This window comes from Loxodonta africana, chromosome X (genome assembly GCF_030014295.1).
Source record: "Loxodonta africana isolate mLoxAfr1 chromosome X, mLoxAfr1.hap2, whole genome shotgun sequence".
Lineage (NCBI taxonomy): Eukaryota > Metazoa > Chordata > Mammalia > Proboscidea > Elephantidae > Loxodonta > Loxodonta africana.
The window spans coordinates 174,412,310-174,438,470 of NC_087369.1; the positions used below are offsets into that span (position 1 = coordinate 174,412,310).

The window sequence follows — 26,161 nt, forward strand, 5'->3', positions numbered from 1 at the left end:
GTACACAGAAATGAACCTGAGGTGGTCTCTTCTTTCAATGGCTCACAGTCTTCCGCATTGCCAATAAAATTGTTAAAAATTTCCTTCCCTTGGAGCATAGAGAGGAGGGGCAGGGGGAGGAATGGCTAACATATTGTCTAATGCAGACATCACAAACTCAAATACCTGAAGCAGCCAGACAGTGAGGGAGTCAGGCTATTTGTAAGAAAAGTAAACTGCTAAATATGTAATGAAAGTTTCTTTAATTAATTATGGGATAAGCATATGAGATAATGCAAAAATTCTTACTAGTGATATTTGAAATTAAAAAATAAAAAATTTCCAAATTAAAAATAGCAATAACTAATGATTACAATTTTCTTTCGTAATTTATTACCACTTTCATTCGCAAACCAGAAACTTGACACTTTTTTTCTGCCACAGGGTCTTAACGTCCAGCCTTGCAGTTGGAGTTCCAATGTAGAGTACAGTATTTAGTACAGATTAACTTTGACGGGAGCGTGGGCAGGGATATGGTGGGGAAATGAGGAGTGGGGGCTATTGTGTTTTAGTCAGTATCTTAAAAGAAGAGAGTTGCGTATCTATATATTGCCAGATATGGGTTGACCCTTTACACAGTAGATCTGATTTCCTATTTAAACTGAACACCTTGCCCTCACTCAGGCACCCAGGCTCAGAAACGGCAGCTGACCACCATACCATTACCCAGTTCATCCAAGTTTGGTGCTGTCTGTTGTTCATGCCAGTGAGGGTCTCTAGCTCATGGTGGTAACTACTATGTTCATAACATGTTCTATTTAAACCTTTGACTGCAAAGCAAATAATTCCTGGTGAAGCTGTCAATGAACAAATGTAAATTCTGTGTCCCTGCAAAACTTGGCATTGTTGGCTATAAGTTTCATAAAAAGTCTGGCATTAAAGCTTACTCACATGTAGTAATTGTGATCTACTACATTAAACTTTTTAGGACTTTAGTCAACATACATAAGTAAGTCATTTCCTGATTTGCTTATAATGGGGCAATACCCCTAAACAATCTTTGTTCGCATCAAAATTCCCATTAACATCATGAAAAAAATATACATAACTCTATGATATCTGTGGAGCCCTGGTGGTGCAGTGGTTAAAGCACTGAGCTGCTAACTGAAAGGTCGGCGGTTGAAACCTACCAGAGGCTCTGAGGGAGAAAGATGTGGTAGACTGCTCCTTTAAAGATTTACAGCCTTGTAAATTTACAGCCTGCCCTATAGGGTCTCTATGAGTTGGAATTGGCTCAACGGCAGTGGGTTTGGATGATATTATGTATATATCTATGCCCTCATAAACTGCAAAAAAAGAATGCCGCAGGAAACAACTTTTCCAAATAACTTGCCCTGTATACAGTCTCAGTCATTTCTTCAACACATTGAAAACAGTACTTCTAGTTAGACACATAACTTTTGCTGCAATTAATAGTTTTTTTAAAATGAATATGGCATCTCTAAAATGTTTTGATGTCTGGGAAGCCTTTTTTTTTTTTAACTGAGTGAATAACTGGGTTTCCCAGCAGCAACACTTATTGTGTCTCCATCCAAACACAAAACCTGTTGAACTTTCAGTCTGTTTTTTCCAAGTTAATTAATATTTTCATTGTACACCTTCTCTATATAGCAATCACAGTTTTTCTTTTTTTACAGTGGATTGCATAATTCTGGTATCTGGAATTTTATTTTTTAAACAAAGGCATACTTTGTACACATAGGAAAGATGTACACATATCTATAAGGAAATGTAAATTCTATCTTTTTTGAAAACCACAGTCACCTCTATCTTTTTTTTTTTTTCAATTTTGATAGCTATAGGTACAAGAACAATTTCACTTTCCCTTTAACTCTACTGGGAGCCCTTAATTATACTATAAGTAAAACAGGAGTTCAAGTAAGTTGATTAATGGCAACTGACATTGGACCTCGTTTTCAGGGAGAGAATAGAAAATGATAGGGACTGTAGGAAATGCCCATCTTCTAGGGACAGCCACTACTCAGCTCCAGTTGATTGTGGGAACTTGTCCCAGTGTTGTCAAATCTTTCGATTTCATAAAATAATGAAAAATTCACATTTTATATGAAATTTTCCAAATGTCAAGTCTAGGCAGGTAATTTTTAAAAGTTGTAAATACTATACAGGTCAAACAAATCACACCTACAAACCATCAATTTGCAGCCTGTGACCTAGAAACTTCTGCCCAGAGATGGCTATGGTCCTTTGTGGTTCAGCCTTTGAAACAAAGCATCCTCTGCTACCTGTGGGAACTCTAGGGCTCCCGAGTGGAAATGTAGGTCTTTAAACTACTATTACTAAGAAGAAAGGGAAATCTCCTCAGGATTCTTCTCACACCTTACCTAAATTTATTCGAAGGCCACTATGTGAGGACCATCATAGGACTATTAGTGAAATTACCTTTATGTCAGCAGTTCAGGATATTTTTTTTTAATTCTTAACTATAAACTGCATGGAATACTAGAAACATTATTCTAGAAACAGAAATCCTGGGGCCAAGTCAATAAATAGTTGAATAAGAGAATGAAGAGAGGACAGATACCTGATTTCACAAGGCCCTTGTCCTCTCATTTTTCCCAATGCTTTCCATCTTTAGTACATATGCTTGGAATTCCTCTCTGCCTAATTAGAGAACCCCCTATATAGGTCTTCTTAACTTTGCTCTTCAGGCAGTTGTAACTCCCTATGTTTAAAGGGCAATGCAACATTCCACCCAAGAATCTACCCAAGAATTTGACAGTGTAAACACTAGAACAGAAATCTGCTCAGGGACAGAGTGGATGATGGAAGATGGAAGATGTTTTCTACCCCTAAAAGAGAAGTGGAATTTCTTGCATGATCTCTTAACATAAATAGACTAGGTGGAGCAGACAACACTGAATATTAGCCCTAGGAATTCTAACTTTTTTTCCAAGTGCAGAAGTGACAATAAATTGTGCAGCTACTAGTAAGTACCTCAGAAACCATCAGGCCAAGAGTACCAACCCGCTCTATGCAAAAAGCAATGGTTTTATTTCTTTGACAACAAATATGGGAGCAGAGGGATTCGTAGAGGAAAAAAAAAACTCCCTTTTCATAAGATGGAGATCAAAGCACGAGCTAATGAAGGAAGAGAAGGAAGAAGGAAATTAAAAAACAAATTGAAAACTACTTGATTGGTTGTCTGCTCAGAGCCACACTCTGTACTGGTAGACAAAGGTTAATCAGGTGCAGTGATCACCTTCAGGGAGCCCACAGTCTATTGGGGGAGACAGAAAGAACACAGTCATTATAGTACAAGTCTGAATGTGAGAAACATGCACACAAGTGGAACAAAAGCAAGTGTTTGGCAAAAACACAGGTGAGTGTTATTACTCCTGCTCAGAGTGGGATGTTGAAGAAGGAATCATAATTCATATGATACTAGAAGATGAGGTCACCTTCAGTAGGTGAAAGAACATTCCTAGCAAAGGAACAATGCAGCAAAGGCAAGTGTTAAGGGAATTAATGGTATCACTGAACTGTCAGGCAAGAGAGAAGCTGAGGCAATATCATAAAATATCTTAATGGCTCACATTAAGAAATAAGGGCTTTAGTCCATAGGCTGTAAGGAGTTGTGCATGTACCTGAAGAAGAGAGATGATATGGCTTGATGTATGCTTTAGAAGAGTAACTCTTGCTGCAGCATGGATGACAGACTGGAGAACAAAACTGAAGCCAAGACAGCAGTTAAAAGACCACCACAATGTTTGGTGTGAGTGACACTCAGGAAATAATATATGTAGTTGACAGTGGACTGAATTGAGTTGGGCAGAGAGGAGATTTCAGAAGCAGAGCAAACTACAAGTCATGGCTTTTCATGATGGTTAAGAGAGGAAAGAAGAAGGGGCTCTAGATGACCCTGAGATTGTAGCTTTTGCAAGCACATGAATCATGATGGAATTCATTCACCTGTGGGGAACAGAACTTTAGACCTTTTTCTTCTCTCATTTTCAGCTTCCCTCAGCTTCTTTCCCTCTCCTTCTCAGTTCCAATCATTCCATTTTCATGGGGGAGGGGGGCGGCGGGTAACAGTAAGGTAGTGTTCTGAATACTGCAAAAAAGATATCTACCAGAAAATTAGACCTTTTGCACTCCTAGAATGGCTCCCTCAACATATTCCCTATGGGTTATTATGGTATAAGCATTTCCTTACCTTTAGTAGCTTTACCAAATGTCCCCTTCTCTTAAACAAGCCCTGGTATGTGTCAGGCCCCAGGAAAATGGTGAGTAAAAAACAATCCTACCACAACAGTACCAATGGAAAAGCATTCCATTTGAACTCATTTTGTCAGAGACTGATTGACTGCTTGCTTGATTGCTTCGGTCAGTCATCCATTCAGCAAATATTAAGGCACTGTATTAGATAGTGAAGGTACAAAGGTCATGAGACATTTGAGGTCCTATTCCCCCACTGAGCTTACAGTTGCAGGAAAGCATGACAATAAACAAACAAATAAATAAAGAAGATACGAGATAATGGTAGGTACTCTGAAGAAAAGAAAATGGAGTCACGGGGGTGAGGCAGGGTTTCATTAGACAGTGATGAAAGAAGCCCTCTCTGAGGGGTTGGGTTTTAAACTTGAAACTTGAAAAATGAGAAATAGCCAGTTGTACAAAAGCTTCAAAGTGGGAAAGACCCTGTGGTGTTCTAGGAACTGTCAGAAGGCCAATGTAAAGAGGAGAGGGATATGAGATGAGATTCAATAGGTAAGTAGCCATCAAAATGCAGGATCTAAACCAAGTCAGGAGATGCAGAAGAAGGCTTTAGAGAAAAGATAATCAGTTTCGTTTGGATATAATTAGTAAAAATACATTATGAATTGTACTGTGTCCCTCAAAAAGATATGTTGAAGTCCTAACCCCTGGTCATGTGGACATGACCTTATTTGGAAATAGAGTCTTTGAAGATACTATCAGTTAACACGAGGTCACACTGGAGGAGAAAATGAAAAACAAACAAACAAACAACATTGCCATAGAGTCTATTTCCACTCATAGCAACCCTATAGGACGGGGTAGAACTGTCCCATAGAGTTTCCAAAGAGCAGCTGATGGATTTGAACTGCCAACCTTTTGGTTAACAGCCATAGCTCTTAACCACTGCACCACCAGGGCTCCTACTGGAGTAGAAACCCCCAAAAAACCAAACCTGTTGCCGTTGAGTCGATTCTGACTCATAGCTACCCTACAGGATGGAATAGAACTGTCCCATAGGGTTTCCAAGGAGTGGCTATTAGGGTGGGTCTTAATTCTATCTAACCCCATGAGTAGTATTTTACAAAAGAGGAGAAGAGTCAAAGGGAGGTGGAAGAAGGATGGCCATGTGACTAAGGAGGCAGGTGCAAGCCAAGGAATGCCAAGGATTGCCGGGGGTCCCCAGAAACTAGGACAGAAGCATGGACCAGTTTCTCTCTCAGAGCCCTAGGAAGAAGTCACCACAACTGATACCCTAATTTGGACTTCTAACCTCCAGAACTGTGAGATAATCAATTTGCCTTCTTTAAAGCCACCTCCTTTGTGGTCATTTCTTAAGGTTGCCTTAGGAAGCTACACAATCCAAGACAATCCAAGGATTCTGATGGACCCGGCAGCTACAGCCTTAAGGTTGGTATATATTTGGAACAAAATGGAAACAGACACTGTACAGGTTTATAGCTAAATGAAATAATTACATTTATTAGGGCTTTTAATTATCCAAAGCGAAAGAACAAGTTACAGTCACTAGTTAACGGCAAATCAGGACAAGACTTTAGATTTATAGCATGAGGTGGTGGAGAGAATACTGAACTCCGAATATAAATACATATAAACCCATTGCCGTCAAGTTGATTCTGACTCACAGCGACCCTATAGGACAGAATAGAACTGCCCCATACAGTTTCCAAGGAGCGCCTGCCTGGTGGATTTGAACTGCCAATTTGATTAGCAGCCATAGCTCTTAACCACTACACCACCAGGGCTCCCCCCCCCAAAAAATTATATATGTATATAAAAACACTTTCCAGGGTCTTTTACCTGGCTGTTTCTTCTTCTCGGAGTACTATTTCCTCAGATATCTGCATTATACTTTCCTTTACCTTTTTAAAATTTCTGCTCAAATGTTACCTTTCAAAAGAAGCCTATTGTGATCACCCCCCACTTTAAATTGCAATGACAACACCTATCCCCTCTAGGCGTGACTGATCCCCCTTATTCCACAGTACTTTTATTTTTTCCCATGGTGCTTCTCACCTCACAACATACTTTATACTTTACTTTTTTATTCATAGTTGATTTTCTCTTTTGCCATCACCCTCCCCACTGTAATATAAACTCCACAAAGGCAAGGTCTTTGTTTTACCTATGGATGCTTCCAAGCTCCTAGAAGAGGGCCTGGCACACAAGGGGCAATCTGGAAATATTTGACAAATTAATGATTGAAAAAAAAATCACATGTAATTATTTGGGTCTACTGAAATACACTGCCTGCCTCAAAATACGGAGCTAAATCTAATGTAGACATAACTAACACAAACCTTGGTATACTCCCTATATGAAACTGCCTCCATTATTCTCAGACTCAGAAGCTCACTCAGATTCTAGTCAATTTTTATTTTTCTAATTCCGCTCTTTTTTTTTTTCGGTAAGATTTACAGCTACTGGCCGAGACAATACTCTCCAAAATGAGAAACACTCCAGAGTCTCTTCCAGTCTACCATCCACTGCTGAGAACTGGACAGAGGCGTGTGAGGAGGCAGGTAGAATGGAGATTTAAAAAAATAAAAACACATTCTTTTTGAGGGATCATGTCCTTAGGAAGGAAACCCTGGTGGCGTAGTGGTTAAGTGCTACGGCTGCTAAGCAAGAGGCCAGAAGTTCGAATCCACCAGGCGCTCCTTGGAAACTGTATGGGGCAGTTCTACTCTGTCCTATAGGGTTGCTATGAGTCGGAATCGACTTGACGGCAATGAATTTTTTTTTTTTTGAGGGGAAAAATAGGAAGCATGATATTTCTTTTGGAAGAAGACTGGGCAAGCAAAATGTGAGAAAATACGTACAGCTTCCAAACTTCAGTGGACAGGCATGCACATCCATGGGAAAATCTTCCAAATGCATGGGGCACTCAGCATGAATTGTTAACCTAAAAGATAGGAAAAGAGAAAATTAAATTAACCTAAAGCTAATGGTATTAAACACCAGGCTCAGTTCCTATTCACTAGCACTGGCACACGCCTAAGAATTACAGTAGATTTTGTTTAAATTCACTGAGATTTGAGTCTCTAAGATCACAAAGAATGGATTAAATGGACTAAGTACCTCTTCAAGCAGCACTCAGTATGCAGATTTTTTGATCAGCTCTGAGTCCCACCCTGCCACCTTTAGACAAACAAGTATAACTTCTCTATCCTAACTGTGCAGCCTTAACCAGCTCTCAAGAGCCTAGAAACACCAGGGCACTGACTTATTCAGTCCTGATCACAGTATGGTTATCTCTGAAATTGGGTAGATAATCCTGATTCTTCTCAGCGGAATATCCTGTAAATTAACCAATTTAAAGATTGCGCTGGAGAGGAGAGGTGTATAGAAATAATATCTTTACCCTGATAATAATGACACAAAAGACGGCTCTGCTGCTCACAGCAGATCTTAGAGAACACACACGTACACAGTGGAAAATATCAAAGTAATGGAGGACATCGGAGACCTCTGAGGGCAAGTCTGAAGAGCTCATGCCCTCCCAACATGTAGGAGAGACTTGCATGGATTCCTCAGTGGGAATCTGGGTGGGGTACGATTGACCATGTCCACACAGGTGGGAGGCCCTGGGAGTAGCATTCCTCCCAACCCACAAGGTGGTCTGGTGTCCTTCTGGCCTCCCTTCCACTTCCCTGCCTCTCAGAAATTGTTTTTAAAGTCTTTATAATGTGCCAGGCCTTGTGCTCACTTACTCTAGTGCATCTGACAGGCTTGGTCCAGGGCCCTAGTGCCTTTTCTTTCTAATGGAGGGAGACTAATAAACATATGTATGCAAACACACATGCACTGTGAAGAAGTACAGGGTACAATGAGAGCTCACAGCCTTGCGCCTGACAAAGAATAAGCCTCACTTCCCCTTTGGTCACTAACATGGAAATTGCAGTCATGCAGTGGAAGTGTGGTAGAGTGGCCAGAGTATGTACTTTGGAATCAGGAAGACCTAGATTTGAATTCCCATCCCACCCTTTCCAGATTGTGAGATCTTGTGGATGCTACTCATTCTTTTTATTCACTGTTGTATCCCCATCATCTAGCACAGTGTTGGGCACGTAGCAGGAATTTAAAAATGCCTGTTGAATGAATGAATATATGAATAAATGCAGTTAAACACCATCTTGAATGGGAGGAACATATGGAAAGAAGTGGAACATGAGGCTGGAAAGGGACATTTTGCAGGGTTTTGAATATTACTTAAAAACCTAAAAATTCCTGGTCTGTCAGATAGAAAGTTTTTTACAGGGGCTACGACAATCTCCTCACAAAAGCCCAGAATGGAGAAGGAGCTTTTCTAGGATCATGAATCTATTTGATGACAAAGCTGAGAGATGAGCTGTCTTGACTTCTAGGCCAGAGCATTTCCCACTTCATGGTACAGGAAAGGGTGCTCCTGAGCAAAGCATTTCTAGGTGAAGTGCTGGCCCAAAGCAGTTAGGTCAGAGGCTAGCAATGCTTGTATATTCTGTTACCTCCCTGACTATGGAAGGGTAAGAAGAGGCTTCTCAGTTGTGGCAAAGGCTTGAATTTTAAGACTTGAGTGACCACTGCTGTTTCTCAAATCTACCTAGAAAACTGAAGCCATGGAAATAAAAAATACTGAGGTGCCTGGATCGGGTGGGTAGTTAGTGGGGGCTTCTCCTGTAAAGTTGTTGGAAGAATGATCCTCAGACCTGGTATCCTCCTGAAGCCTTACTACATCTCTATATAGGCAAGACTGGCCAATGGAGCCTTAGGTAAACATCACATCAATCTGAAGCCAAAATGCATATAGTTTACATTTAAAAAAAAATAAAATGGGTTAAGGTACAATTTACAAATAATAGAATTCACTCTTTTTAATCTTATGGTTCGATGAGTTTTCAACAAATGTACACGCCCATGTAACCATCACCAGATCAAAATATACAGCATTTCTATCACCCCAAAACAGTCCCCTCTTGCCCTATGGAGTCAGTCCTCCAGCCCCAAGCCCTGGCCACAAGCAACTACTGGTCTGCTTTCTGTCCCTATAGACTAACTTTGCCTTTCACAGAATTTCATATAAATGATGTCATAGAGTATGTTGAGCATAAGACTTAGGAGATTCATCCATTTAGTTGCTTATATCAGTAGCCCGTCTTTATTTTATTACTAAGTAGCATTCCATTTTATGCAGATGCCACAATTTATTAATCCATTCACCTGCTAACGGACATTTGGGTTGTTTCCAATTTTTGACTATTATAAATAAAGTTGATACAAACATTTCTGCACAAGTTTTTGTATGGATGCATATGGTTTCATTTCTCTTGTGAAGACCCCTAGGAGTGGAACTTACTATGCTAAGTGCATGTTTAGTTTTTATAAGAACCTGCTAAAACTGTCTCCATTGCATTACCGGCAGGAGAATACGGGCATTCTAGTTATTCCACATCCTTGCCATCACTTGCTTTTGCCAGTCTTTTTAAGTTTTAGCCATTCTAGTAGGTGTGCAGTAGTAACTCGGTATGATTTTTAATTGGTATTTCCATGACAACGAATGATGTTAAACATCCTTCCATATACTTATTGTAGTTTTCCATGAAATGTCTTACAAGTATTTTGTTACATTAATATCTCAGTACTTTGTGTTTTTGATACTATTGTAAACAGCATTTCTTTTTAAATTTTCTTTTCCAATTGTTCATTACTAATATATAGAATAAGGAAAATCAAAGAAGAGTTGACACCTCCAAATTATGGTGTTGGCGAAGAATATTGAATATACCATGAACTGCCAGAAGAACGAACAAATCTGTCTTGGAAGAAATACAACCAGAATGCTCCTTAGGAGAAAGGGTGGTGAGACTGCGTCTAACATACTTTGGACATGTCATCAGAAGGGACCAGCCCTTGAAGAAGGACATCATGCTTGGTAAAGTAGAGGGTCAGCAAAAAAGAGGAAGACCCTCAATGAGATGGATTGACACTGTGGCTGCAACAAGGGGCTCAAACATAGTAATGATTGTGAGGATGGCGCAGGACCGGGCAGTGTTTCATCCTGTTATACACGCCCTTTAACATGTTGAGCAAGTTCCCTTCTATTCCTTTTTGCTAAGAGTTCATATCATAAGTGGGCATTGCAATTTCTTAATGTGTATTTTTCTACATCCGTTGAGCTGATTCTATGGTTTTTTTCCTCTTTTATTCTATTACATGCTGAATTACATTGATTTTTAAAATGTCAATCCAACCTATATTCCTGACGTAAATAACAGTTGGTAAATGAATTATTCTTTTTTATGTATTGCTAGACTCAAAATCCTAATATTTTGCTAAGGATCTTAGCATGTATATTGATGAGGGCTATAGGTCTATGATTTTCTTTTCATTTAATATCTTTGCTTGATTTTGGTATCAGGATAATACTGACCTCATGAGATGGAAAGTGCTCTGTCTTCTATCTTTTGAAACAGTACATTACCTATCCGTGTCTTTACATTTTTAAATACATTTCTCACAGACATCACATAGTTGAGTCTTCTGTTTTTATTCAATCTGACAACATTTGCCTTTTGATTGGTCTGTTAATCCATTTACATTTAATGTAACTATCGATATAGCTGAATTTAAGTCTATCACCTTGCTATTTGGTTTCCATTCATTGCACCTGTTCTTTGTTCCTGTTTCCCTTATTTCCTGCTTTGTTTTGCATTGACTATTTTTCTTTTTATTAGCTTTTATTGAGCTTCAACTGAACGTTTACAAATCAAGTCAGACTGTCACATATAAGTTTATATACACCTTACTCTGTACTCCCACTTGCTCTCCCCCTAATGAGTCAGCCCTTCCAGTCTCTCCTTTCGCCACAATTTTGCCAGCTTCCAACTCTCTCTATCCTCCCATCCCGCCTCCAGACAGGAGATGCCAACACAGTCTCAAGTGTCCACCTGATATAAATAGCTCACTCTTCATCAGCATCTCTCTCCTACCCACTGTCCAGTCCCTTCCATGTCTGATGAGTTGTCTTCGGGAATGGTTCCTGTCCTGGGCCAACAGAAGGTTTGGGGACCACGACCGCCGGGATTCCTCTAGTCTCAGTCAGACCATTAAGTACGGTCTTTTTGTGAGAATTTGGGGTCTGCATCCCACTGATCTCCTGCTCCCTCAGGAGTTCTCTGTTGTGCTCCCTGTCAGGGCAGTCATCGATTGTGGCCGGGCACCAACTAGTTCTTCTCGTCTCAGGATGATGTAGGTCTCTGGTTCATGTGGCCCTTGCTGTCTCTTGGGCTCTTAGTTATCGTATGACCTTGGTGTTCTTCATTCTCCTTTGATCCAGGTGGGTTGAGACCAATTGATGCATCTTAGATGGCCGCTTGTTAGCATTTAAGACCCCAGACGCCACATTTCAAAGTGGGATGCAGAATGTTTTCATAATAGAATTATTTTGCCAATTGACTTAGAAGTCCCCTTAAACCATGGTCCCCAAACCCCCGCCCTTGCTCCGCTGACCTTTGAAGCATTCATTTTATCCCGGAAACTTCTTCGCTTTTGTGCATTGACTATTTTTTAATGTTCCATTTTATCTCTTCTATTGGCTCACTAAGTACATTGATTTCTTTCAAATTTTTAACATCAAATTCCCTTGGCCATAGATAGTAGCCTCCTGTGTAGAAATGGGACCCACACAGCAGAAACTCAGAGTTCTTTGGAACCTGGCTCTGATGAGCTATTTCTAGCTGGCCTTTATATCTCCTGGTTATATTGGACCCAATCCATGCCATCCTTTTGGAGCGCTAACAAATTGAGAAGCCGGTCATCAATCACAGGGTCACTCATTCATCCAGTAGCTTTTTCACCTAGACAGGCACTCTTGCTAATAACTTTTCAGGGCCCAGGTACTCCTTGGAACCCGAAGCCCTGCCTAATAAAGCATCAATATGTCTCACTTTCTAGGCAATTACTAAGGAATCCTGTTGGAGAAGTGTCTTGTTGAGGCAATAAATACATGAAATGCCTGGAAGGAATCGTATGATTATAGTCTCCATTTCTCTTTCTCCTCAACCCTTTTTCAGGAAGCACTATCCTAGCAAGAGGCTATCCTTCCTCGGCCATTGTTTCCTAGTGCTGCTTCTCTTGTGTTGATGAGAGTGAGATATCACTGATATGGATGGAACTGTGTCCCCCCTAAAAAGTATAACTTGCATTATGCAGATGACATGACCTTGCTAGCTGAAAGTGAACAGGACTTGAAGCACTTACTAATGAAAATCAAAGACTACAGCCTTCAATATGGATTACGCCTCAACATAAAGAAAACAAAAATTCTCACAACTGGACCAACAAGCAACATCATGATAAATGGAGAAAAGATTGAAGTTGTCAAGGATTTCATTTTACTTGGATCCAGAATCAACAGCCATGGAAGCAGCAGTCAAGAAATCAAAAGACGCATTGCACTGGGTAAATCTGCTGCAAAGGACCTCTTTAAAGTGTTGAAGAGCAAAGATGTCACCCTGGAGACTAAGGTGTGCCTGACCCAAGCCATGGTATTTTCAATCACATCATATGCATGTGAAAGCTGGACAATGAATAAGGAAGACTGAAGAAGAGTTGATGCCTTTGAATTGTGGTGCTGGCGAAGAATATTGAATATACTGTGGACTGCCAAAAGAACGAACAAATCGGTCTTGGAAGAAGTGCAGTCAGAATGCTCCTTAGAGCTAAGGATGGCGAGACTGTGCCTTACATACTTTGGACATGTTGTCAGGAGGGATCAGTCCCTGGAGAAGGCCATCATGCTTGGCAGAGTACAGGGTCAGTGGAAAAGAGGAAGACCCTCAACAAGGTGTATTGACACAGTGGCTGCAACAATGAGCTCAAGCATAACAACAATTGTAAGGATGGCGCAGGACCAGGCAGTGTTTCGTTCTGTTGTGCACAGGGTCGCTATGAGTCGGAACCGACTCGATGGCACCTAACAACAACAACAACAACAAAAGGTATGTTGAAGTCCTAACCCCAGATACCAGTCAATGTGACCTTGTTTGGAAATAGGGTCTTTGAAGGTGTTATCAGTTAACATGAGGTCGGCCTGGAGTAGGATGGGTCCGCCAGAGATACTTGGAGCTTCCAAAAGCTAAGAAAGAGGGATGTAACAGGTTCTCAAAGCCTCAGAAAGAATCAACAAGGCCGACACTCTGAGTTTTTACTTCTACAGAACTGTGAGACAGTAAATTTCTGTTCTGATAAGCCACCCAATTTGTGGTACTTTGTTGTGGTAGCCCTAGGAAATGAATACACCAGGGAAATGTTTACTGGGAAATTACAGACTTCCATGTGTCTAGGATGGCACAGGAGGTTCATCGTGTAATTACTATCATTATGATAGTCATTGTTAATAACCCATGAGATGCCCACAGCATGCCAAACTTCTAAAGCACATTCACATTGATAATCGTATTCAGGCCTGCTCCTAACATTTGGGAGGCAGAGTCACTGACAGTCTGGAACTAAAGATTGTTTTGGTCCCATTTGCTCCCCATAGTGATCCCATGAGAGACATATTTCAGGCATTATTATTCTGATTTCAGAGACAAGAACTCATGGGGTTAAAGTGACTTGCTCAAGGTCACATAATCAGGAAAGTTGAACCGCAAATCCAGTGTTCTTTCTTCATTCAACTATCTTCTATTCATCTGAGGGCAAACATCTCCTCAGATCCTTTAGGAATCTTTCAGTCACATGAGATATACCCTAATTATCTATGGTTATCTTTGAACAATAAGGTCCCTTGGTGGCACAATTGGTTTGTACTTGACAGCTAACCTAAAAGTTGGTAGCTCGAACCCAGCCACTGGCACCATAGAAGAAAGGCCTGGAGATCCACTTCCATAAACATTACAGCTAAGAAAGTCCTATGGAGCTAAGTTCTGCTCTGTAACACATGGGGTTGCCATGAGTTGAAATTGACTTGATGGCAACAGAATAAAAAATCTTTGAGCAAGAAAGATAGGAAGAGAAGGAGGAAGAATCAAAGATGCAAAGCCAGAATCCCTGCCTTCACAGCTGACTACTGTTAAAGGAGGAGACAGAGAGCACTCATATATGCAGTTAACTATTAACACAGGGCAGGAGTTGAGGATATTAGCCTGAGTACAGTCAGGGTGCTTACTGCTGCAGAGAAGCCTTGAAGGTGTCTTGTAGCTGGTAGCTAGGTGCGGGGTTAGAGGGAGGGCAAGAAGGAAGAACATTAAGGCACAGGAGGTCAGAGAGGGTGTATAGAAGAACCAAGGAAATGAGCACAGCATAGTTTGGCTTGTGAAGTGCCCTGCCCCCACAAACATCTGCTCTCTACTCTGTGCTCTGTGCCTAGGAGGGATGGGTAAGAAGTGGATGGGAAAGAAGATAGGAATGTTATTATAAGTCCGTTCTGCACCTAATCAGAAATCACTACTTTTTACATCTTGTCTTGATAATCTATTTGCTATGGTCTTATTCTCCACATCCCCAGGACTGCTGGGCAGACATAAAGTAATTTCCCCTTGGTATTACTCATAAGAGGCAGTATCTTAGAAATATAAGTAGAAAAAATGAACACAATTTTCTTTATTAAACACTCATGGAATTCTTTCAGTATCCGACACAAAGAGCAGGTTTCTCAATGAAATACATTTCTCTTGTGCCTGGTTCTTTGAGCCATGAAACCCCTTTTATGCCTTAAGAATAAAAGGTAGATTGGTAGGATATTACAGACTGGGCTTGATAATTGAATCTTTGTCCAAGACACATGGGAAATTTTGTAAATATCCAAGGAATCACTTAGAGTTTCAAAGATACTTGCCATCTAGTTCCAACCTCTTACTGTTTAGAGGGGGAAACTAAAAATAAGAGATGGGCAAAGATTTGCCCAAGAAAACACACTTGGTTTCTGCTGTCAGCCTGGGCTCCTGCTAATACACACCTCTCTTCCAATATTCTTCCTCCAAATATCTAGATGACTAGTTCCTACACTTATTTTAAGTCTTTGCTTAATTACCACCTTCTTATACGAGGCCTACCTCTACCAGGCTACTACCCACCCTCTGTGCAGTAAACCTTACCATGCTCTTTCTTTTGCCATAGCACCTAACATATCATATAATTTTTGCTGTTGTTTTTTTATCATCTATTTTCTTTCTCTCCCATCTATAAGGTTAGGAATTTTTGTCTCCTTTACTCTTTGATGTGTCCAAGAGCCTAGGGCAGCACCTAGTACACTGCACACATTTAATAAATATCTACTGAATTAATGGATGGATGAATGAATGCCTTTTCTTTTCTAAAGGCATTCATTTTCATGGGAACCTTGCAGAGAGGAGGTGTAGGTTTGGCAAGACAGAGTTTAGGTATTGTTGGGCTTTTGTCAAAATAACAATATGATTCCTCAAAAGCATAATATCTCAATCCATAAACAGGCATGTAGTCTCTTTCCTAGAATTTTAGAGCAGGAAGAGCCTTACAGAGAACATCTAGTTTTATCCTCCCATATATTTCACATATGAGAAAACAGAAGGGAAGAAACCTGCCCCAAATCACCCAGAATCTCTTATACAGAGCTGACTATCCAAGTTTCCTGACTCATTGATGTAGTCAGAAAATATTTATTGATCACTTTACTATGTGCCAGGTATTATTCTAAGCAATGTAAGTATAGCAGTGAACACAAGAAGATCATTGCCTTCTTACAGCTTACGTTCAAGGAAGAGAAGACAAAAAAAAAAAAACAAGATAAATACGTAAATTATATAGTATATTAAAAGGTGGTATGTCCCAGGAAGAAAAATTAACATGTGGGTAGAGAGTATTAGGAAGGGATTGCAGGTTTCAGTAGGGTATTCAGGGAAGACCTCACTGAGCAGGTAACATCTGAACAAAGACCTGAAAGAGATGACAGACTGAGACTTGCGGATAGCTGGGTAAAGACCATTCAAAGTAGAGGGAGTAACAAATGTAAAGGCCCTGAAGTAGAATTGTGTCCACTATGTTCAAGGAATAGTGACTAGGCCACTGTGGTGGTAGTGGAGGAATCAAGGGGGACGATTAATAGAAGATGAATTCAAAGAGGAAACTATAGAACATGGACTGGATGGTGTAAGGCCTTCTAGGATATTTTGGCTTTTACTCTGAGTGAAGTGTGGAGGTACTGCAAGGTTTTCAGGAAAGGGGTGACTTGATCTGACTAAAACTGTAGGATTATTCTGGCAGGTATTTTTTTTATGTGGAGAATAAATTGAAGAAGAGCAAGAACAAAAGCAGGGAGGAGAAAGCCAACACACATCATGCTTCAAAATACTCAAAAAAGTAGAGATAGATGGGAACTTTCTCAGTTGATAAGACATCTATGAATAACCCACATCTACATCAATACTTAATAGTGAAAGACAAAAAGGCCAGTGGTTCCAACCCACCAGCTGCTATGCAAGAGAAGGGTGTAGCCGTCTGCTTCGGCAAAGATTTACTGCCTTGGAAACCCTAAGGGACAGTTCTACTCTGTCCTATAGGGGCGCTAGGAGTTGGAATTGACTGGATGGCAATGGGTTTGGGTTTAAGACCAGGATCAAGAGTAGGATGTCTGCTCCCTTTTACTTACCACCGTACTGGAGATTTTATCAAGTGAGAGAAGGAAAACAATGGGGAGTAACTGCTAATGGATATGGAACTTCTTTTTGGGAAATTAAAATGTTCTAAAAATGATCATAGTGATGGCTGCAAAACTGTATGAATATATAAAAATTATAACTGTACACTTTAAAAGGGTCAGTTGTTTGGTATGTAAATCATAATCTCTATAAATCTGATTTTAAAAATAAGGCAGACATTGACAAACTGATTCCAAGGTTCATATGAAAAGGCAAAAACCCAGAATGGCCAATATAATAGTGAAGAAAAGCAAAGTCAGAGGACTGACACTACCTGACTTCAAGACTTATTATAAAGCTACAGTAATCAAGACAGTGTCTGATGAAGGGTTAGACAAAGAGATCAGTGGAACAGAATAGAGGACCCAGAAATAGACGCACACAAATACAGTCAACTGGTCTTTGACAAAGGAGCAAGAGCAATGATGCTGGAGTAAATGGGCATCTGCATAGAAAAAAAATTAATTTAGACACAGAGCTTACATCTTTCATGAAAGTTAACTCCAAATAAGTTATAGAACCAAATGTAAGATGCAAAAGTATACCAAAGTCTAGATGATAACATAGGAGAAAATCCAGTCGACTTTGGGTTTCACGATGACTTTTTAGATACAACACTAAAAGCACGATCCAAGAAAGAAAATAATAAGTTGGACGTTTTTAAGACTAAAAAAATCTGCTCTGTGAAAGACACCATTAAGAGAAGGAAAACACAAGCCACACACTGGGAGAAAATATTTGTAAAACATGTATCTAAAATACATGAAGAACTCTTAAAACTCAAAAATAAGAAAACAAACAACTGAATTACAAGATGGACAACAGATCTGAACAGGCAAGTCACCAAAGAAGACATACAGATGAGATGGCAAGTAGGCATATGAAAAGATGCTCAACATCACGTCATTCTAGAATTTCAAATTAAAATAACTAGATACCACTTCACACCTATTAAAAAAAACAAACTTCTTTTTTTAAATAAAAGAATAGAGTGAGTACCTTCTCTTACCAATTTCAAAACATAGTTTAAAAAACAAAACAAAATCCATTGCTATCAAGTCCATTCCAACTCATGACAAATTCATGTGTTATAGAGTAGAATTGTGCTCCATAGGGTGTTCTTGGCTATAATCTTTACAGAAGCAGATCACCAGGCCTTCCTTCCATGGTGCCACTGGGTGGGTTTGAACCTCCAACCTTTAAGCTTGGAGTCAAGTGCAAACCACTTGTGTCACTCAAGTACTTAAAACATATTATAAAGCTACATTAATTAAGGTAGTGTGGTTTTTGCCTAAGGAAAGACATGTAGATCAGTGGGGGAAAAAAAAATACAAAGTCCTGGAGTAAACTTTCATATGTATGGCAAAGGATTGTTGACAAAGGTGCCAAGGCAATTCAGTGGAGAAAGGACAGCCTTTTCAAAAAAATGGTGCTGGGAGAATTCAATCTCCACATGCAAAAACATAAACCCTTATCTCACATCAAAAGCAAAAATTAACTCAAAATGAATCATATACATAAATATACATAAATTTAAGAGCTAAAATTTCTAAAAGAGAACAGGAGAAAAATTTTGTGATCTTTGGTTAGGCAAAGATTTATTAGATATGACAGCAAAAGCATGATCCGTACAAGAAAAAATATGATAAACAGGGCTTCATCAAAATTCAAAACTTTTGCCCTTCAAAAGACATCATTATAAAAAGGAAAAGACAAGTCACAAAATGGGAGAATATATTTGTGAATCATATATCTGATAAAGAATTTGTATCAAGAATATATATAAATAGCTCCTACAACTCAATACTGAGAAGAAAACCAATTTACAAATGAGCAAAATTTTCAAGTATATTTCATCAAGGAAGATATTACAATGACTAACAAGGACATAAAAAGATGCCCAATATCATTAGTCATTAGAGAAATACAAATCAAAACCACAATGGGCTCCTACTATGTGCCCACTAACCCATTAACCTAACCCATTGTCGTCGAGTGAATTCCAACTCATAGCGACCCTATAGGACAGAGTAGAACTGCCCCACAGGGTTTCCAAGGAAAGGCTAGTGGATTCGAACTGCCTACTTTTTGGTTAGCAGCCAAGCTCTTAACCACTGTGCCACCAGGACCCATGTGCCCACTAAAAAAAAAAAAAAATTAGGCTGGCTAAAATCAGAAAAATTGACAATATCAAGCATTGCCAAGGAGTCAGAGAAAATAGAACTTCATGCATCACTGCTGGAAATGTGTAACGCTACAGCCCACTTTGGGAAACATTTTGGCATTTTCTTAAAAAGTTAGACATACACTTACCATGTGACCCTGGATCCTGCAGTTCCACTACCCAATAGAAATGAAACATATCCATAGAGACAAATCCACATAAAGATCTGCTTATATATGCATTATTCCCAATAGGCAGAAGGTGGAAATAACCCAAGTGTCCATCGACAGATGAATGTGGTCTATCCATACAATGGAATAGTATTTGGTAGCAAAGAGAAATGAAGTCCTGATACATGCTACAACATAGATGAACCTTGAAAACATTGTGCTGAGTCAAAGAAACCAGTCATGAAGGACCACATACTGTATGATTCCATTTATATGAAATACCCAGAATAGGCAAATCTGTAAAGACAGAGAGCAGATTAGTGGTTGCCAGGGGCTGCGGGGGAGGGAGGGGGATTGACAGAAATGGGCTCAAGAGAATTTGGGAGGGAGGTGATGGAAATATTCTAAAACTGGATTGTGGTGATGGTTGCACAACTCTGTAAATGTACTAAAAATCATTGAATTGTACACTTAAAACAGCTCGATTTTATGGTGTGTAAAAAAAACCTTTGAAAAGCTGTTATAAAATTTGAAAAAAAGCCAGAGTGGCATTATAGCATAGCCATGAAGAGTGTGGATTCCAAAGCAAGACTGCCAGATTTGAAAGTCAGCTCCACCTCGCAGTAGATGTCTGCAAGTTGCTTCAGTTCTCTGTGCCGTGGCCTTGTTAGCTTCCGTCTTCCAGATTCTAACGAAAGTCATGAGGCTGGTATTATGGAGGAGTGATGGTAGATACGGAAGACAAGACGTCGGAGGACTGAGATCCTGGGTACAATAACTGGGTTAACGTCTTGTCCACTGACTCCCAACACACCAGTGATTCTCAACATTTTGTCTGTTTCCTATGGCATGTACTACCCAAGAGTAACATTGCTTTCACCTCAGGCAGAAGGTACATATATCAGAGTCTCAAAGTGGGAAGGGGTATGAGTTAAGGGGGTAAACAATAGAGTTAATATGGTAGTTTGAAAAAGTTTACCCCAGCAATTATGCTATGCTGTCTCCACTGAGTTAAGAATCACTGCTATTGACTTAAAGCTGCTAGGCAAATACAGTAGTTTCTTTTCTACTCTTTTGAAATTGAAACATTATTAGTGACTCAGCTATTTGGTGCCCTTATCTCATTCTCATTGGCAATACCTAAGTACATTTTCAAAATGAGCCCATATATCAGAGATTATTTTAATATGCTATTTCACAATTGTTTTCCATTTTATTATATCACTGTATTTTCTTCACACTTATTATACAGTGTTTTGCATTTTTAGGGATTTTTTCAAGCACATATGTCTCATCTCTTGAACTAGATTGAATACAATATATGAGTCATTTGCTTTTAGATGGCAATCCACCCAACACACTCATCCAAAGAGAAAATTTTTCCAGCTCAGAAGCTATTGCCAGATAGCCTCAGGAAAAGTGATCCTCCTGGAAACTGAGGCTCTGGTCCTCATATCTCGACAATCTCTCTCACCTTACTAAGCCACTTCCCCATTTCTTTACCTTCCTACTACTGCACACTCTAGCACACATCGCTGGCTCAGAATGCCATGGAGCTATGCATGTACCATCTGTACCCTTTAAATATGCACGTCATACCTCAATTAAAGAGTATTAAAAACTGTAAAATGAATATGAATGAAAATGAATCATCTAGCTCTTAACAACTACCCCACAGGGGGAAAAAAAAAACGAAAACAACTTCTCCTAGATTCTTGCATATAGAATACCAATTGCTTTTTTAAAAATGTGGGCATAAAATAGGAGGAAACTCTAGAGAAAAAAAAGGTTTCTGTGATATTAAAGTCCTAAAGGTTAAGGATCTAAAGTTTATTGAATATGTGCACTAGTTGTTCCATGAGTAATGTAGGATGCAGCAGCTTAATCTTTGTTGGGGACAAGTGTCTCAGGGCTTCAATAGGAGCTCCATTGTAAGCAATATGTCACCTAGGTCTTTTGGAAGTGGAACAATCTGCTCTGCACTTTGAGGAATGTTTTTTTCTGGAAACCAAAGTGCAGACAACACTGCTTCTGGGGTGGTTGAGGAGCAAGGCAGGCTAATTCTATAGTCATGGAATAAAAGGCAGTGTCTGGGGTTTATGATGGAAAAAGGATAGAAAATCATCCATAGCTATTATCAGTACAATATGCGTCACTTAAAATACCACCAGCAAACACCCAAACCAAGGAGCACATTGGTCACAAGAATCCTATCTTCTGTGGCCTTCACATTAACTCATCGAGCTGTAGACAAGAGGCTTCAGTACAGTTGAAGCCCCTGAGCTTTTGAATTGCAAGGCCACCATTTTACTGCTGCATTCAGCCTTCATAGGGAGTACATCTGCGTTTTAACAATTACCTCAGACATGTAGCTCCAGCCTCATTTTCTGTCACTCATATTTCCCCCCACACTTCAGCCATCTGCAAATACTTGTGATTTTACCAGACAAAGCTGTCACGCTTCTGTATCTTTGTACACATTGTTGTTGGTTTTTTTTTTTTTCTGCCTAGAATGCCCTTTTCTCTTTATGTGAGCAACAAATTTCCTTCAAGTCTTTATTCAAATATTACCTCTTCCATGACACTTTTTCTGTCCTCTCCAGGCATACTGAATTCCTCCAGCTCACAGAAATCCCAGAGTGCTTTGGACAAACACCTTAGTACTTACCACACAGGATTACCAGTATGTTTATGTGCCTGTCTTCCCCACAGCCACCACCCATCTGTCACTTTGCCTTCCTGTGGTGGCTCACATGTTGTGATGCTGGAAGCTATGTCACTGGTATTTCAAGAGCAGCAGGGTCAACCATAGTGGATGGATTTCAGTGGAGCTTCCAGACTAAGACAGACTGGGAAGAAAGGCCTGGTGATCTACTTCCAAATATTAGTCAATGAAAATCCCATGGATCACAACAGACTATTGTCCAATATAGTGCTAGAAGATAAACCCCCTAGGTTAGAGACACTACACAGTAGCTGCAGCAATGAATTCAAACATACCAATGTTTGTGAACATGGTACAAGATCGGGCAGTATTTCGTTCTATTATACAGAAGGCTGTCATGAGTCAGAGTCGGCTTGACAGTAACTAAGAACAACTTCCCACAAGACTGTGAAAAACTTGAGAGAAGGGTCTCTGTGTTGTTCGTCATATGACCTCATCCTTAGTACAATGGCTAGCACACAGTAGATCGTGGATAAATGCTTCTTGGTCTAACAAAGAGCTCTGTGAAGTAAGCAGAGCAGATATTTTCAGTCTCATTTCACAGAAAAAGAAAAAGAAACTGAGGCTCCAAGAGGAAAATGTTTCACCCCTGGTTATACTTTCTGATCCAAGCCAGAGTTGGGACTCACATCTGGAGCTCATTCCTATTCTAATGTTCCTTCCATTACAACATAGGTCTTCACTCTATTTAAAATAGATGGGTTCTTTGGAACAAAAGGGCTCTTCTGGTGATCTGTAAATCCCTTGTGTTAGAATGATGGCAGAGTTTTTTCACAAAGTCCATCTGCCTGGAGACCAGCTTCTTGCCTTCAAGAATAAATGCAATCCTTACTACTTCAAAGCCTTATATTATGCCATCTAGTACAGTGAATGATGCGTCCTATCTTTCCTACCAGCATGTGAGCTCTTGGAGGGTAGAGACTCACATCTCTACACAGAGTGTATCAGAGTACCTTGTGATTGACTAAGAATTTGTACTATTCCTTGCTTCTCACCTCACTGTAAGCTTTCTCAGAGCCCAAAGGAGCCACTCCATCTCTTCTATGCTCTTACTTCTGTTCATTAGAGTGAGGTTCACTAAGTGTGGGTTCATGAGTCAGTTGCTAGCTTAATGAACAAGCAACTACAGGTGGAATCTCCTAGAGCAAAAGCCATTACAAAGAAGGACTATGTGAAGCAAAGCTATCAGTGCTTGGTTGGTCTAATTACATTAAGTCCTATACATCTAACAATCGGGCCCAAATGCATTCCCTGGTTCCTGGCCATTTCAGAGGCACTAGCTATAATGAAAACTCAAGTGCAAGCTCTTTGCATTTTTAAGCAGGAACAGAGGACCCTTACTGGTAACATTTTTAGGGTGTCTGGGCATCATGCAAAACCCTGGTGGCATAGTGGTTAAGTGCTATGGCTGCTAACCAAAGGGTCGGCAGTTCGAATCCACCAGGCGCTCTTTGGAAACTCTATGGGGCAGCTCTGCTCTGTCCTATAGGGTCGCTAGGAGTCGGAATCAACTCGACAGCACTGGGTTTTGGTTTTTTGGGGAGGCATCACGCAGAATTTATCTTTCAAATAATTTCTTTTTCGAGCATTCCAAGTCCCTAAGCAAAACTGACCTGATCCTAGAATCAAAGCATGAAGGGAGGCACGGTGGTCTGAAGATGACAGCTCCCCTCCTTAACTGGTTCAGAACACTGCTTTCCTTCTGATGATTCAACATGGAGAAACTAGTGCTATTTTCTTTAATTTTCAGCTACTTCTTTAAAAAATGTAAGACACTATGACTGCATAGCTTAACCCACAGAAGGTACTTTGTGTGCTGAATTCAATTTTAGAAAATCTCACTGTGTCAAAATTCTCCTGAGTTCCAGACCTGAGTTTTCAACTACAGTTGGTCATGTTCACCTCAGACTCATTATGTTTAAAATTGATATTCCCTACATTCCCTTCTTAGATGAAGTGGCGTGATGTAGTGGAAAAAATATTTGCTTTAACATAAGAGTGATTTGGGTCTCTATACCAGCTCTGCCACTTAACAGTGATGTGAACTATAAAAGTAAGGATATTAACAAAAAGTCTCCACAGAGTTTGTCATGTGCCAGGACATATGTCAACTGAATCATATGCTTATCACATTTACTTCCCACGACAACCATATGAGGCAGGTATTGTTATGACTCACTCCATTTTACAGAGGAAAGACCAGAAGCAGTCTCTCTGTACAACCTACCTTGCTCATCACAATACAGTACAGTGCCTCCATAAATACACACATACATGATCGTTGCTGTGAGGATTCAATGAGGTAAGTACATGCGAAGCACCTAGCACAGCACTTGGCATGTAATAAATCCTCAATAAGCATAAATTCTCAATCCACTGCCTCCCCTCTCCAGATTATCTACTGCTTCTCCTATACTGCCTATTTGCATTAATAACAACACAATCCTTCAGTATCCAGGAAGGGATATGTCATGGATATTCTCAATCCTCCCTTTTCCTCACTATCCTATATCTAAGCTCTGTTGAAAACCTCTCATGTCCTTTCGTCTCCACTCCTACTTTCCACTGACTTTCTTTGGGCCCTCGTCATTCTTACCAAGACTATGAAATGTTCCACTAACTGGTATCCTTGCCTTCAATTGATCCTCCAGACTACAACCAGAGATTTTATTCATGAAACTGGAATTGGCAGAGACTCGCCAGTTGCTCACCAAACCCGTTTTCTTTTTCTTGGGCACATGGCAACATTTCTCTTCCCAGCCTTCCTTGCAGTTAGGTGTGTCCACACATGACTTCATTCTAGCCAAGGGAATGTCAGTACAAATGAGTGTGCCCCCTCAAGACCACACGTGATCCTCCATGCTCATTCTCCTCACTTGATACAGACAAGCACAGTGGTCTTGGAAACCATGTGTTCAATATGGCAGAGGCACCAGATAACAGAAGTTTGAGTCCCTGAAACACCACTTGGAAATAAGCCATCCGCCAATAAGGAACACCTGCTCTGAACTTTGAGGAGCAAAAAATAAACTTCTCTCATGTTTGAAATGTTGGACGTTTTTGGGTTCAGCAACTTGTGTTAACTAATACAAACGATCTGATCCTGTCACTCACTTTTTAAAAAGCCAACAAGGGTTCCCTATAGGTACTGGGTAAATGTATTCCAGACTAGCGTCCCTCATCCTTCATGCAGAAATACTTCCACATAGGTATGCTATTAGGTTGTATTTCCCACTACCCCTCCTTATCACTGTCATATTCCATGAAGCTTATTCACCCAATGGGAATGTTAGCACTTTGTCCTACACCCGTTACCCGTTGCTGTTGAGTCCATTCCAACACATAGCAACCCTATAGGACAGAGTAGAGCTGACCCATAGCGTTTCCAAGGCTATAATCTTTGCAGAAACAGGCCGCCAGATCTTTCTCTCGTGGAGTGGCTTTTAGTACTGCCATTATTCTTGTTTGTTCACATGAACCACCCGTACAACATCCTGACGCCCCCAACTTCCAATTAGGCACCAAGTACCATCAATGGTACCTCCTAAACAGATCATATATCCATATCCTTCTTCAGTGCCTTATTTGATGGAAAAAGCAGTAGCTTGAATGCAGATAGAGCTATATTTATCTAATAATTGCTTACTCTAGGGTATGTCATTTTTATTTTTTAAGCTCCATCTTCTGGATCTGTCCAATAGGGATAACAATTCTTACACTGAATAGTTGTTGAGAATATTAGAGATGTTTTACAGAAAAGGCCTGGCACCTAGTAGGTGTTCAACATATAGCAGCTGTTATTTGCATCATTATTAGAGTATTATAGCAGCTTTCTAACTGGGCACTTCATCTTCAGCCTTGCCTTCCTCCAGTCCATCTTCCACACTATTCCCAGAGTGATCCATCTAAAATGCAGGTATGTCTCATTCTGCTGCCATAAACTCTTTAGTGCATCCCCATGCGTTTATGCCAACATAGCTTATTAGTGCCCCTCCCCACTCAAGATCATTTCCCTCCACTCTGTGGTCCAGGCATACTAAATTTATTTCTGTTCCTTTTATATGTCATCACTCCCTGCTCTCTAGGCCTTCATACACACTGTACCCTCTCTCTGGAATATTTCCTTCCTATTTTTTAATCTAATTTACATCTACTCAATATTTTAGATCTT

At 40.1% G+C, this 26,161-nt stretch overlaps 1 protein-coding gene across 1 annotated transcript in view; it reads right to left on the reverse strand.

Annotated features, from left to right (window-relative positions):
* GABRA3 (gamma-aminobutyric acid type A receptor subunit alpha3) overlaps nt 1-26,161 on the reverse strand; it is a 172,844-nt gene that overhangs the window by 32,493 nt on the left and 114,190 nt on the right. The window contains exon 5 of the mRNA XM_003421224.4: nt 7,098-7,180. Within this exon, the coding sequence (XP_003421272.1) occupies nt 7,098-7,180 (83 nt within the window). The remainder of the gene's footprint in view (nt 1-7,097; nt 7,181-26,161) is intronic.